Source organism: Heterodontus francisci, unplaced genomic scaffold (assembly GCF_036365525.1).
Source record: "Heterodontus francisci isolate sHetFra1 unplaced genomic scaffold, sHetFra1.hap1 HAP1_SCAFFOLD_668, whole genome shotgun sequence".
NCBI lineage: Eukaryota > Metazoa > Chordata > Chondrichthyes > Heterodontiformes > Heterodontidae > Heterodontus > Heterodontus francisci.
In genome coordinates, this window is record NW_027141345.1 from 72,501 (window position 1) to 87,781 (window position 15,281).

Sequence of the window (15,281 nt, forward strand, 5' to 3'; positions counted from 1 at the left end):
AGCGCGGAGCTCCCTCAGTACTGACCGACAGTGCGGCAGTCCCTCAGTACTGACCCTCCGACAGTGTGGCGCTCCCTCAGTACTGAACCTCCGACAGTGCGGCACTCCCTCAGTACTGACCCTCCGACAGTGCGGCACTCCCTCAGTACTGACCCTCCGACAGTGCGGCGCTCCCTCAGTACTGACCCTCCGACAGCGCGGAGCTCCCTCAGTACTGACCCTCCGACAGTGCGGAGCTCCCTCAGTACTGACCGACAGTGCGGCACTCCCTCAGTACTGACCCTCCGACAGCGCTGAGCTCCCTCAGTACTGACCGACAGTACGGCAGTCCCTCAGTACTGACCCTCCGACAGCGCGGAGCTCCCTCGGTACTGACCCTCCGACAGTGCGGCGCTCCCTCGGTACTGACCCTCCGACAGTGCGGTGCTCCCTCAGTACTGACCCTCGGACAGTGTGGCGCTCCCTCAGTACTGACCCGCCGACAGCGCGGAGCTCCCTCAGTACTGACCCTCCGACAGTGCGGCGCTCCCTTGGTACTGACCCTCCGACAGTGCGGCGCTCCCTCAGTACTGACCCTCCGACAGTGCAGTTCTCCCTCAGTACTGACCCTCCGACAGTGCGGCGCTCCCTCAGTACTGACCCTCCGACAGTGCGGCGCTCCCTCAGTACTGTCCCTCCGACAGTGCGGCGCTCCCTCAGTACTGACTCTCCGACAGTGCGGCGCTCCCTCAGTACTGACCCTCCGACAGTGTGGCGCTCCCTCAGTGCTGTCCCTCCGACAGTGCGGCGCTCCCTCAGTACTGACCCTCCGACAGTGCGGCGCTCCCTCAGTGCTGTCCCTCCGACAGTGCGTCGCTCCCTCAGTACTGACCCTCCGACATTGCGGCGCTCCCTCAGTGCTGACCCTCCGACAGTGCGGCGCTCCCTCAGTACTGACCCTCCGACATTGCGGTGCTCCCTCAGTACTGACCCTCCGACAGTGCGGCTCTCCCTCAGTACTGACCCTCCGACATTGCGGCGCTCCCTCAGTACTGACCCTCCGACAGTGCGGTGCTCCCTCAGTACTGACCCTCCGACAGCGCGGAGCTCCCTCAGTATTGACCCTCCGACAGGGCGGCGCTCCCTCAGTACTGACCCTCCGACAGCGCGGCGCTCCCTCAGTACTGACCCTCCGACAGTGCGGCGCTCCCTCAGTACTGACCCTCCGACAGTGCGGCTCTCCCTCAGTACTGACCCTCCGACAGTGCGGCTCTCCCTCAGTACTGACCCTCCGACAGTGCGGCTCTCCCTCAGTACTGACCCTCCGACAGTGCGGCTCTCCCTCAGTACTGACCCTCCGACAGTGCGGCTCTCCCTCAGTACTGACCCTCCGACAGTGCGGAGCTCCCTCAGTACTGACCCTCCGACATTGCGGTGCTCCCTCAGTACTGACCCTCCGACAGTGCGGCTCTCCCTCAGTACTGACCCTCCGACATTGCGGCTCTCCCTCAGTACTGACCCTCCGACAGTGCGGCTCTCCCTCAGTACTGACCCTCCGACATTGCGGTGCTCCCTCAGTACTGACCCTCCGACAGTGCGGCTCTCCCTCAGTACTGACCCTCCGACAGTGCGGTGCTCCCTCAGTACTGACCCTCCGACAGCGCGGAGCTCCCTCAGTATTGACCCTCCGACAGGGCGGCGCTCCCTCAGTACTGACCCTCCGACAGCGCGGCGCTCCCTCAGTACTGACCCTCCGACAGTGCGGCGCTCCCTCAGTACTGACCCTCCGACAGTGCGGCTCTCCCTCAGTACTGACCCTCCGACAGTGCGGCTCTCCCTCAGTACTGACCCTCCGACAGTGCGGCTCTCCCTCAGTACTGACCCTCCGACAGTGCGGCTCTCCCTCAGTACTGACCCTCCGACAGTGCCGCGCTCCCTCACTACTGGCACGGGGCGTGTCGGCCTGGATTATGGGGCTTGAGTCTGTGGAGTGGGGACTGGAACCCACAGTCTTCTGACTCCGAGGCGAGAGGGCTGCTCCCTGAGCCAGTGGAGGGAGTCAGTGATTGATCAGGAACCTGGGGAAGGGAATCCATGACAGGAAGAGCGTTCGTGAAAGGCCAGATGCCCGGGGAGCAGAGCGGGTGACGGACCAGGAACCAAGGAGGAGTCAGTGATGGGCCAGGATCCTGGGGAGGAGAGTAGGTGACGGACCAGAAACCGGGGAGGGTGTCAGTGACGGACCGGGTGCCTGGCGCAAGAGCCCACAGTTAGTGGAGCCTCTGTGCCCTTGACAACGGGGAGGGTGCTAAAAGGTTGCCAGTGGCAGGACTGAGAGTTGAGTGGGGGCATAAACTCAGTCCCTCTCTTGCAGATTATCTTCATGGTTGGCCGTGGGTACCTGACCCCTGACCTCAGCAAGGTGTACCGCAACTGTCCGAAGGCGATGAAGCGGCTGATTGTGGACTGTATAAAAGTGAAACGGGATGAGCGCCCCCTGTTTATACAGGTAAATGCTTGCCCGACTCATTCACGCGCATTTAGGAGTCTACATGGCCGCGCGTTGCGCAGTGGGGAGGCTCGAGGGGCCGAATGGCCGACACTGCTCCTAATTCATATGCCCCACACCGAGCAGAAAGATCCCTCCCCTCCTCCCACGTCGGGGGTTCCCACACCGAGCAGCTGCCGTTGGTTCGGGGATCGAAGGCCCGTCCTCTTGACCCGTCGGGCGATGGCGAGCGTGCGTCCCTCGCAGTTTCTGCTGTTACGCTCACAGGGTGAGGTGGAATAGGAGGGGTGGGAGGCTCGAGCAGAGCATAAATGCCAGCACGGAGCGGTTGGGCCGAATGGCCTGTTTCTGCGCCGCGGCCTCGACGTAATTTGAGTAGGTTGGTGTACGTCGGGTGAGGACCAGGTCAGGCTCAGCTGCTACCCACCTGGGCAGGCATTTTATGATGGGCACCGGTTTAAGCCAGTCGCCTCAAAGCAGGTTCACATCAGCTATACGATCAGGGCAGCACCCGCAGAGCCTGTACACCATCAGGAAAGCAGGGGGTAAATATCCATATTTGACATTAAAAGTCTTACATCTGTGGGCACTGCCATTATAAAGCCCGATGTCCACTGTTGTGACCAGGTGAGGAAGGGGTCTGAGGCTCCCCTTTTTCTCCTCCTCTGATTCGACCCCAACAGGGTTTATATTTTAAACACAGTGATTTAACTTACCACCTCAGTGAGCATTTCCTCCTGCTGCTGTAATATATAATTGTAAATGAACCAGTCAGACAGGTTTTCTTGAGTTTAAACAAGAAAGATGTAAATTTATTAACCTTATCACTCTAAACCGGTTAATATTACTGAAATACGCAGCGCATCCATGCTCCCATTCATATGAGAGGCACGCACTCTCACACACAAATAGATACAGAGGGGAAAACACAGAGTTGGGAGGTTAGAGTAGAGTCCTTCATAACAATGAAATTTATATATAGAAGTGTAGTCCCGGTGGTCCTTAGTTGAAATTGAACTCTTGAAGTCCTCGCTGGGCCACGTGCACAATTCGGGCTTGCTTCTCTGGTTCTGGAAGGCTGAAGAGAGGCTTTATCCATCTTCTTTTGCTGACCGTGAGGATCTGCAGATTTTAGGGATAGCTGCAGCCAAGGCTCCCCTGGGACTTTGCTGGAGAGGGCGAGAGAGGGAGGTGCTTCCTATTGGAGTTCAGTTACTGTCACCTTTCTCCGGCACAATTCACAAACTCTCAGAGTTACACAGGTGGTCACGTCATGTGGCCACCTCTTTGTTTGAAACAGCACCTTCTGGGAGGTCGTTTGAAATTCAAGGCTGTTCATACACACATGGGGTCGGTGGCGGGCTGTTGGCTCTTGCAAAGTCAATGGGTGTCGATGGCTTTTGACGACCAACATTGACAAAACCATTCTCGGTAATTGAATCAAAGAGCACCCCCATTGTTCTGGTTAGACTGGGCAATCACCTCTGACTCCCAGCCGGCCTTTGGCGCCTCATATGCAAATTGTGTGTGGCCATCCTAGCTGCTCTTTAAAAGTTATTTGTAATAATGTCCAGTAAAACGTCTCGGACAAAGTTCCAAACGACGTAATTAATGTTTTCAATTCGGCGTGTGGGATTTCTGCCACACCACCTTTATAATGGGCAGCGCCTATGTAAACACGTCACGCTGTAATTACACCCTCCCGCCAGTGGTGGCACTGTAGCAATTCCTGGCTCCTCAGCCTGTGCTGGGCAAAAGCACCTCTCCTGCTGTCAGTTCTGCTTCTGCTGTTGCCAGATTGCCATGAGTTTTGCTGTTTAGCTATAGACAATAAATCAAAGCATTTTAATAGAGCTTAGGGCAGACTGAACCAGGGTCCTGCGCGAGTTTAACGTAAATGTTTAAAAGGGGACGCTTCTCTTTTTTTTTTGTTTGTTTCCGTCCTGCGTGTTTGAGTGCCTCCTAATTCCTCCAACCCTGCAGATACTGGCTTCCATCGAGATGCTACAGCACGCCCTCCCAAAGATCGAGCGGAGTGCCTCCGAGCCCTCGCTGCACCGGGCCGTGCAGGCCGAGGACGTCAACCCCTTTGTGCTGACCACGTCGCGGCTCATGCCTTCGTAAGACCGTGACCCGCCGGCCTCATCACCGCTGCCGCCGCCTCCTCTCCTCGGCAGGGGCGCAGTGGGGGGGACTGCTCTCGACGTACGGCGCAGCCTCACCCGGAGAATATTTTCTTTCGCTTGAGAAATGTTTCCGCCTCAGAACCTCACACGTGTAAATTTTCTGATCAGTGACGATGGACGTGGGGACCAGACATCAGCGTGCGTGTCAGACCGCTGCCCCTGAAGGCGGTTTCAGGAGCGCCTTTATATATAATTATTTCTTTAAATTTTCCTTGATTTGGCAAAGACGCAGCCATCCTTTCGCGAGGAAACCCAGCCTCCGAGCTGTCCGATGGAAGGTACCTTGACGGGGTGGGAACTCTTAGCCTGTAGCTGGAGATATGGTGGGAAGGGTGAAGGCGTTGGTGGCTGGGGGCCGGGGGGGTGGGGTGGGGGATCTCTTAAACCACTGCTGTGTTTCAACCCTGGGACTGTGCTCGCTGGGGCCACGTGTGCTGGGCTTTGAGACTTGGCCTGTGGTTGTGGCCAGTTTCTGGCTCACTGAATTCCTGCCTGGGGATTTGCTTTAGGCCCTGGCGTTTCCTTAAATGGAATGCCCCGTCATCCTGCATATCGACTGGCTGGCAGGTCCAGGTACACCCGGGATCTCCTGACATCGGGCTCCAGGTACACCCGGGATCTCCTGAAATCGGGGTCCAGGCACACCCGGGATCTCCTGAAATCGGGGTCCAGGCACACCCGGGATCTCCTGAAATCGGGGTCCAGGTACACCCGGGATCTCCTGAACCAGGGGTCCAGGTACACCCGGGATCTCCTGAACCAGGGGTCCAGGTACACCCGGGATCTCCTGAACCAGGGGTCCAGGTACACCCGGGATCTCCTGACATCGGGGTCCAGGTACACCCGGGATCTCCTGACATCGGGCTCCAGGTACACCCGGGATCTCCTGAACCAGGGGTCCAGGTACACCCGGGATCTCCTGACATCGGGGTCCAGGTACACCCGGGATCTCCTGACATCGGGGTCCAGGTTCACCCGGGATCTCCTGAAATCGGGGTCCAGGTACACCCGGGATCTCCTGAACCAGGGGTCCAGGTACACCCGGGATCTCCTGACATCGGGGTCCAGGTACACCCGGGATCTCCTGAACCAGGCGTCCAGGTACACCCGGGATCTCCTGAAATCGGGGTCCAGGTACACCCGGGATCTCCTGAACCAGGGGTCCAGGTACACCCGGGATCTCCTGAACCAGGGGTCCAGGTACACCCGGGATCTCCTGAACCAGGGGTCCAGGTACACCCGGGATCTCCTGAACCAGGGGTCCAGGTACACCCGGGATCTCCTGAACCAGGGGTCCAGGTACACCCGGGATCTCCTGACATCGGGGTCCAGGTACACCCGGGATCTCCTGACATCGGGCTCCAGGTACACCCGGGATCTCCTGAACCAGGGGTCCAGGTACACCCGGGATCTCCTGACATCGGGGTCCAGGTTCACCCGGGATCTCCTGAACCAGGGGTCCAGGTTCACCCGGGATCTCCTGAACCAGGGGTCCAGGTACACCCGGGATCTCCTGACATCGGGGTCCAGGTTCACCCGGGATCTCCTGAACCAGGGGTCCAGGTACACCCGGGATCTCCTGACATCGGGGTCCAGGTACACCCGGGATCTCCTGAACCAGGGGTCCAGGTACACCCGGGATCTCCTGAACCAGGGGTCCAGGTACACCCGGGATCTCCTGAACCAGGGGTCCAGGTACACCCGGGATCTCCTGAACCAGGGGTCCAGGTACACCCGGGATCTCCTGAACCAGGGGTCCAGTATCTCAGGGTGTGATCTGTCGAGCCTGGGGTACTCCTGAGGGCTGCCCTCTGCAGCTCTCCTGTGCCTGGTGTTGAAAGCGCTTGATTCCACAGCAGAAGCAGGGACTCTATCCCCTATCCCCGCGCAGCAGGTAATGTCTCTTCAAACATGGGGACTTGGCTTGAAAATGCCCCGGCAGTTTATTTTTTATCATGGGTCAGTTTGGATAACAATTTTCTCGTTCCCGATTGTTGGGAATTAAAAAAAAAACTATTTTAAAGTTAATGGTTGAAGCAGCACGAAAGTTCCTGTATGTCTGCGGCCTGTCTCATTCCACAGCAAACACTGGTACCAGCCTAACCAATAGGTGCTGGGTGACTCGAGGCAGGCAGCTGGACCCAGGGCTGGCATCCAGCTGCCTGGCTTGACTGTTCATTTTCACTTATTCTCGCTATTTTTCTTGTGTAGTGCACACTTTTAGCATCAGCTGTCAGTGACAAACACTCCCAGGACAGGTACAGTACAGGGGTTAGATACAGAGTAAAGCTCCCTCTACACTGTCCCCCATCAAACGCTCCCCAGGGCAGGTACAGCACGGGGGTTAGATACAGAGTAAAGCTCCCTCTACACTGTCCCCATCAAACACTCCCCAGGACAGGTACAGCACGGGGGTTAGATACAGAGTAAAGCTCCCTCTACACTGTCCTCCATCAAACACTCCCAGGACAGGTACAGCACGGGGGTTAGATACAGAGTAAAGCTCCCTCTACACTGTCCCCATCAAACACTCCCAGGACAGGTACAGCACGTGGGGTTAGATACAGAGTAAAGCTCCCTCTACACTGTCCCCCATCAAACACTCCCAGGACAGGTACAGCACGGGGGTTAGATACAGAGTAAAGCTCCCTCTACACTGTCCCCCATCAAACGCTCCCCAGGGCAGGTACAGCACGGGGGTTAGATACAGAGTAAAGCTCCCTCAACACTGTCCCCATCAAACACTCCCCAGGACAGGTACAGCACGGGGGTTAGATACAGAGTAAAGCTCCCTCTACACTGTCCCCATCAAACACTCCCAGGACAGGTACAGCACGTGGGGTTAGATACAGAGTAAAGCTCCCTCTACACTGTCCCCATCAAACACTCCCAGGACAGGTACAGCACGTGGGGTTAGATACAGAGTAAAGCTCCCTCTACACTGTCCCCAACAAACACTCCCCAGGACAGGTACAGTACAGGGGTTAGATACAGAGTAAAGCTCCCTCTACACTGTCCCCATCAAACACTCCCAGGACAGGTACAGCACGGGAGTTAGATACAGAGTAAAGTTCCCTCGACACTGTCCCCCATCAAACGCTCCCCAGGACAGGTACAGCACGGGGGTTAGATACAGAGTAAAGCTCCCTCTACACTGTCCCCCATCAAACACTCCCCAGGACAGGTACAGCACAGGGGTTTGATACAGAGTAAAGCTCCCTCTACACTGTCCCCATCAAACACTCCCAGGACAGGTACAGCACGGGGGTTAGATACAGAGTAAAGCTCCCTCTACACTGTCCCCATCAAATGCTCCCCAGGACAGGTACAGCACAGGAGTTAGATACAGAGTAAAGCTCTCTCTACACTGTCCCCATCAAACACTCCCAGGACAGGTACAGTACGGGAGTTAGATACAGAGTAAAGTTCCCTCGACACTGTCCCCCATCAAACGCTCCCCAGGACAGGTACAGCACGGGGGTTAGATACAGAGTAAAGCTCCCTCTACACTGTCCCCCATCAAACACTCCCCAGGACAGGTACAGCACGTGGGGTTAGATACAGAGTAAAGCTCCCTCTACACTGTCCCCATCAAACACTCCCAGGACAGGTACAGCACGGGGGTTAGATACAGAGTAAAGCTCCCTCTACACTGTCCCCATCAAACACTCCCCAGGACATGTACAGTACGGGGGTTAGATACAGAGTAAAGCTCCCTCTACACTGTGCCCATCAAACACTCCCAGGACAGGTACAGCACGGGGGTTAGATACAGAGTAAAGCTCCCTCTCCACTGTCCCCATCAAACACTCCCCAGGACAGGTACAGCACGGGGGTTAGATACAGAGTAAAGCTCCCTCTACACTGTCCCCATCAAACACTCAAAAGAATAAGTTCATTAGCGATAGTCAGCACGGTTTTGTGAAGGGTAGGTCGTGCCTCACAAACCTTATTGAGTTTTTCGAGAAGGTGACCAAACAGGTGGATGAGGGTAAAGCAGTGGATGTGGTGTATATGGATTTCAGTAAGGCGTTTGATAAGGTTCCCCATGGTAGGCTATTGCAGAAAATACGGAGGTATGGGGTTGAAGGTGATTTAGAGCTTTGGATCAGAAATTGGCTAGCTGAAAGAAGACAGAGGGTGGTGGTTGATGGCAAATGTTCATCCTGGAGTTTAGTTACTAGTGGTGGACCGCAAGGATCTGTTTTGGGGCCACTGCTGTTTGTCATTTTCATAAATGACCTGGAAGAGGGTGTAGAAGGGTGGGTTAGTAAATTTGCGGATGACACTAAGGTCGGTGGAGTTGTGGATAGTGCCGAAGGATGTTGTAGGGTACAGAGGGACATAGATAGGCTGCAGAGCTGGGCTGAGAGATGGCAAATGGAGTTTAATGCGGAAAAGTGCGAGGTGATTCACTTTGGAAGGAGTAACAGGAATGCAGAGTACTGGGCTAATGGGAAGATTCTTGGTAGTGTAGATGAACAGAGAGATCTTGGTGTCCAGGTGCATAAATCCCTGAAGGTTGCTACCCAGGTTAATAGGGCTGTTAAGAAGGCATATGGTGGGTTAGCTTTTATTAGTAGGGGGATTGAGTTTCGGAGCCACGAGGTCATGCTGCAGCTGTACAAAACTCTGGTGAGACCGCACCTGGAGTATTGCGTGCAGTTCTGGTCACCGCATTATAGGAAGGATGTGGAAGCTATGGAAAGGGTGCAGAGGAGATTTACTAGGATGTTGCCTGGTATGGAGGGAAGGTCTTACGAGGAAAGGCTGAGGGACTTGAGGTTGTTTTCGTTGGAGAGAAGGAGGAGGCGAGGTGACTTAATAGAGACATATAAGTTAATCAGAGGGTTAGATAGGGTGGATAGTGAGAGTCTTTTTTCTCGGATGGTGATGGCAAACACGAGGGGACAGAGCTTTAAGTTGAGGGGTGATAGATATAGGACAGATGTCAGAGGTAGTTTCTTTACTCAGAGAGTAGTAGGGACGTGGAACGCCCTGCCTGCAACAGTAGTAGACTCGCCAACTTTAAGGGCATTTAAGTGGTCATTGGATAGACATATGGATGAAAATGGAATAGTGTAGGTCAGATGGTTTCACAGGTCGGCGCAACATCGAGGGCCGAAGGGCCTGTACTGCGCTGTAATGTTCTAATTCTAACTCCCAGGACAGGTACAGCACGGGGGTTTGATACAGAGTAAAGCTCCCTCTACACTGTCCCCATCAAACACCCCCAGGACAGGTACAGTACGGGGGTTAGATACAGAGTAAAGCTCAAAAAAAAACGGGGGTGAGATACAGAGTAGAGCTCCCTCTACACTGTCCCCATCAAACACTCCCAGGACAGGTACAGTACGGGGGTTAGATACAGAGTAAAGCTCCCTCTACACTGTCCCCATCAAACACCCCCAGGACAGGTACAGTACGGGGGTTAGATACAGAGTAAAGCTCAAAAAAAAACGGGGGTGAGATACAGAGTAGAGCTCCCTCTACACTGTCCCCATCAAACACTCCCAGGACAGGTACAGTACGGGGGTTAGATACAGAGTAAAGCTCCCTCTACACTGTCCCCATCAAACACTCCCAGGACAGTTACAGCACGGGGGTTAGATACAGAGTAAAGCTCCCTCTACACTGTCCCATCAAACACTCCCAGGTCGGGTACAGCACGGGGGTTAGATACAGAGTAAAGCTCCCTCTACATTGTCCCCATCAAACACTCCCCAGGGCAGGTACAGCACGGGGGTTAGATGCAGAGTAAAGTTCCCTCTACACTGTCCCCCATCAAACACTCCCCAGGACAGGTACAGTACGGGGGTTAGATACAGAGTAAAGCTCCCTCTACATTGTCCCCATCAAACACTCCACAGGGCAGGTACAGCACGGGGGTTAGATACAGAGTAAAGCTCCCTCTACATTGTCCCCATCAAACACTCCCCAGGACAGGTACAGCACGGGGGTTAGATACAGAGTAAAGTTCCCTCTACACTGTCCCCCATCAAACACTCCCCAGGACAGGTACAGCACGGGGGTTAGATGCAGAGTAAAGTTCCCTCTACACTGTCCCCATTCTGCCTGCTACCATTCCCATTAACCAGCTCGCATTCTTAAAGGAGGAGAGAGGCGGAGATCTTCAGAGTGGGGCCCCGGGTCGGGTTTGGGTTGGCTGTTGTCGGGTCGGGTTTTAATTTTACACCCGAGTCAGGCTTTATCGTGGGCTGGAGGCCTCACCGGCGGTGGTGGGACCAAGGGCGTGGGGGAGGGGTGGGGGTGGGCGAGGATGCACACGTGGCCAGAGTTGGAGGAGCACAGAGATCGCGGAGGGCGGTAAGTCGTGTCCTCGGGCTGAAGGCAAGTGACTACACCGACAGGGAGGAATCAAGTGACAGCGCAGTCTCTGCTTTCCGCGGCTCTGCGTCGCGACTGGCAGCAGTGAACGGCACAGCTCGGTGAGGACGAACCCGTCGGTAAGTTAAAGACAACAATTCAGGACGGAGCGGGCTTCCGCCGTGGCCACTTTTGGCCTTTCCGCTTGCGGCCCAAGCAATTTTTTTTGTTGTTGTTGTTGGATTGGATTCTCCGAGCTGCCCGCCCATTTGAGCGGCTGAAATGATGGCGAGAGTTGGCATCCCATCGTGAGGAAGCTGTGCAAACTGAAAATTCAATACAATCCGGTCATTTACAACGTGTTAAGCCTCCAACTTAACCTCTGGCCATCTTCCTCGAGATGCACCGGGCAGTCAATGTCAGGATCTATCCCTTCAGGATTCTGTGACGTCAGACGAGTCCAAATGCCAGCCTGGAATCAAGCGATGAACTGAAATTTCCAGTAATATAAAAATTAATCGCATCTACATCAAGGACAGGAGAAAGGCTATGGGAGGTGCAGCCAGTTAAGGACAGACGCAGACAAGACTCTAATAGATGCTGGATTTAGTAAACTAATATTTCGTGTCTATTTCCACAGTAAAAGGGGAGGATAAAAATAGGGAATTGTGCCATTCATTCAGAATTTAAGGAGTTTGGGAGAGAGAAAAACCAGGATAGTACAGCCCCGGAGACAGGACAGAGAACTTAACAAAGGCATGAGGGACAAAGGAGACATGAGGCAAAAGCACGAAAAGGAAGTTACAGCTGAAGGTGCCATGTCTGCGTGCAGGAACCAAATAGATGAATTAATAGCACAGATAAGACGTAAATGAGTTTGACCTATTCGCCATTACCGAGATGTGGTTGCAGAGTGACCTCGGTTGGGAGTTAAATATTCCAGGATGCGTGATTTTTGGAAGGGATTGGCAAACTGGAAATGCAGTCATCGAGTCATTTCCGGCCGAGAAGGCGCCCATTCGGGTCCATGCCAGCTCTTCTCCACGGAGCTGTGCAGTCAGTCCCATTCCCCTCCGCTCGATCCCCCGTAGCTTCCACACACTGCATTAAAAAAAAAGTGTTCATATCGTCCTCACTGTTGGCCTCGCTTCCAAGTTTGGTGTCGTCAGCAAATTTTGAGATTCTACTCTGTATTCCAAGATCCAAGTCATTTATATGTAGCAAAAAAAGCAGTGGTCCTAGTATTGCAGTCCTCCCAGTCTGAAAAGCAACCGGTTACTTCGACTCGCTGTTTTCTATCCTTAAGACATTTTTTTTAATCGAATTGGACACTGACCCGCCTCTTCCATGAGCCTCAATTTTGTTAACTAGCCTTTCATGTGGTACCTTATAAAATGCTTTCTTAAAATCCACATAAACGGCATCCACTGCATTCCCTTCGTCAGCCTTCTCTGTTGCTTCATCAAAGAATTCAATTAGCTTAGTCAAGCACGATCTACCTTTTACAAATCCGTGCTGACTATCCTTAATTAACTGGAACCTCTCCAAGTATCCATTGATATTTTCCCTGATTCTTGTTTCCAAAACCTTACCCACCACTGATGTTAAACTAACCGGCCTGTAGTTGCTAGGACTGTCCATACACCCTTTCTTCAATAAGGGTGTCACATCGGCCACTCTCCAATCCTCTGGCACTTCCCCCCCCCCCCCCCCGTATCCAGGGAAGATTGTGGCAAGCCCTTCCGCTATCTCCGTTCCCGCTTCCTTTCGCGACCTGGGATGCAAGCCATCCGGACCAGGTGATTTATCAACCCTAAGCATAGCCAACCTTGTTAGTACCTCCCCCCTTCTCAATTCTTATCCTATCCACTGCCTGTACTCGCTCTGCTTCTACTGACAATTTGTCAGCCTCCATTTCCTTAGTGAATGCTGAAACAAAGTACTAACTGAGTGTATGTTAAGTATATTAGCCTTGCCCTGCATCTCTAATGGAGGGGGAGTCCTGATAATAAAGGATGGGATAGAGGCAGTACAGTGAAAGGATCTTAGCCCAGAAGAAACAAGTTTGGGTGAAGCTAAGAAATACCAAGGGGCAGAAACGGTGGTGGGAGTATTGGCCCCTCAATACTAGTTGCAGTATTGGGCAGAGGATAAATCAGTAAATTAGAGGAGCACAAAGGTAATAACGATAAACGTAGAGGACTTCATATAGACTAGTTTGCAGTTAAAATGCAGAGGTCGAGTTTGTGGATCGTTCCCTGGATCAGTATATCGAGGAACCAAAGAGGGAACACGGTATTTTGGATCGAGTATTGTGCAACGTAAATGGATTAATTAGTAACCTTTTAGCAAATGGCGCCTCTAGGGAAGAGTGATCATAACATGATAGAATTTTACATTGAGTTTGACGGTGATTTAGTTAAATTTCAAAACTAGAGTCTTTAATCTGAAGAAAGAAAACCGTGTAGGTGTGAGGGGCTGGCTGGCTAAGGTAGATTGGGAAACTAGACTGAAAGGTATGACATAGATAGGCAACGGCAAACATTTAAAGAATTAATCCATAAGTGTAACGAATCTACATTCTCTTAACAAATTAAAAACTCCATGGGAAAAGTGGTCCAACCGTGTTGACCAACAACCACCCATTTATACTAATCCTACATTAATCCCATATTCCCTACCAGATCCCCACCATTCTCCTACCACCTACCTACACTAGGGGCAATTTACAATGGCCAATTTACCTATCAACCTGCAAGTATTTGGCTGTGGGAGGAAACCGGAGCACCTGATTTAGATGAGGGGACTGAGTTAAGAGGTTAAGTGAGTGGGCAAGAACATGGCAGATTGAATATAGTGTGGAGAAGTGTGACTTTGGTAGGAAAAATAGAAAAGCAGATTTTTTTTTTTTAATGGTGAGAGGCTGGGACTTGGTTTTCACAGTGATCTGGGGGTCCTTGTACACAAATCCCAGAAAGTTAACATGCAGGGACAGAAAGCAATTAGGGAGGTAAATGGCATGCCAGCCTTTATTACAAAGAGATTGGAGTATGAGTAAGGAATTCTTACTGCAATTATATAGAGCCTTGGTGAGACCACACCTGAGGTCTTGTACAGTTCTGGTCTCCTACTTAAGGAAGGACGTGCTTTCCCGAGAGAGAGTGCAGCAAAGGTTTGCTGGACTGATTCCAGGATGAGGGGATTGTTCTGTGAGGAGAGATCAAGTAGACTAGGTACGGTGCTGTCAGAGCTTGATACGATGTAGTCAGGACTAGATAGTGTAGTTGTACTAGTGTACAGTCAGTACAAGATACAGTAGTCAGGCCTAGACAGGATGCAGTCATTGCAGATACAGTGCAGCCAGAACCAGGTAGAATGCAGTCAGGGCTGAATAAGATGCAATGACGAATAAATGATAAAATCAGACAGGTCTGTAATTGCAGGATTATGTTCAGCGAGTGTGGGGGTGATCTAACTGAACTGGGAGAGACCCACACTGAACCTGGATAAACCCACATTGAACTGGGAGAGATCAAAACTGGACTGGGAGGGTCACACATTGGACTGGGATTGACTCAGACTGGACTGGTGGGGACACACGCTGGACTGGGATAGATGCACACTGGACTGGGATAAACTCAAACTGGACTGGGAGGGTCACATATTGGACTGGGATTGACCGACGCTGGACTGGAATAGACCCACGCTGGGCCGGGGAAGACCCACACTGGACTGGGAGAAGTGTCACTGGAGTAAGATGGACCCACACTGGCCAGACCTGGTTCGCGCCACTGATATTCACCCCGGTGCTAGAGCAATGCAGTGCTGCTGGGGAGAGGGCTGAGCAGCCTGGGAGCACTCCAGCAGTGCCTGAGCTCCACGGACAAACCCCAGCTGGCCAGGCTGGGCCAGCAGTGGGGCAGAGGTAAGAGCAGCCCAGGGCAGAGGTAAGAGCAGCCCAGCACAGAGGCCATTCAGCCCATCATACCCACACTGGCTCTCCCAAAGAGCAACTTTCCTCCCCCCCCCCCCAAAACCCTGCATGCTCTCCACAACGAGTTGGAACAGGTCGCTTAAAGGGATGACGGTGGATAGACAATGGCAAACATTTAAAGAGCGCATGGATGAACTACAACAATTGTTTATTCCTGTCTGGCGCAAAAGTAAAACGGGGATGGTAGCCAAACCATGGCTTACAAGGGAAATTAGAGATAGCATTAGATCCAAGGAAGAGGTATATAAATTCACCAGAAAAAACAACAGACCTGAGGATTGGGAGC

The 15,281-nt window shown here is 53.0% G+C and overlaps 1 protein-coding gene across 1 annotated transcript in view; it reads left to right on the plus strand.

Moving 5' to 3' along the window:
- Positions 1-5,038, plus strand: part of LOC137362915 (RAF proto-oncogene serine/threonine-protein kinase-like) — a gene marked incomplete at its 5' end in the record, with an annotated part of 31,997 nt that extends 26,959 nt beyond the window's left edge. Inside the window, 2 exons of the mRNA XM_068027068.1 lie at positions 2,354-2,488; positions 4,472-5,038. Of these exons, the coding sequence (XP_067883169.1) occupies positions 2,354-2,488; positions 4,472-4,612 (276 nt within the window). The remainder of the gene's footprint in view (positions 1-2,353; positions 2,489-4,471) is intronic.
- Positions 5,039-15,281: the final 10,243 nt, after the last annotated feature.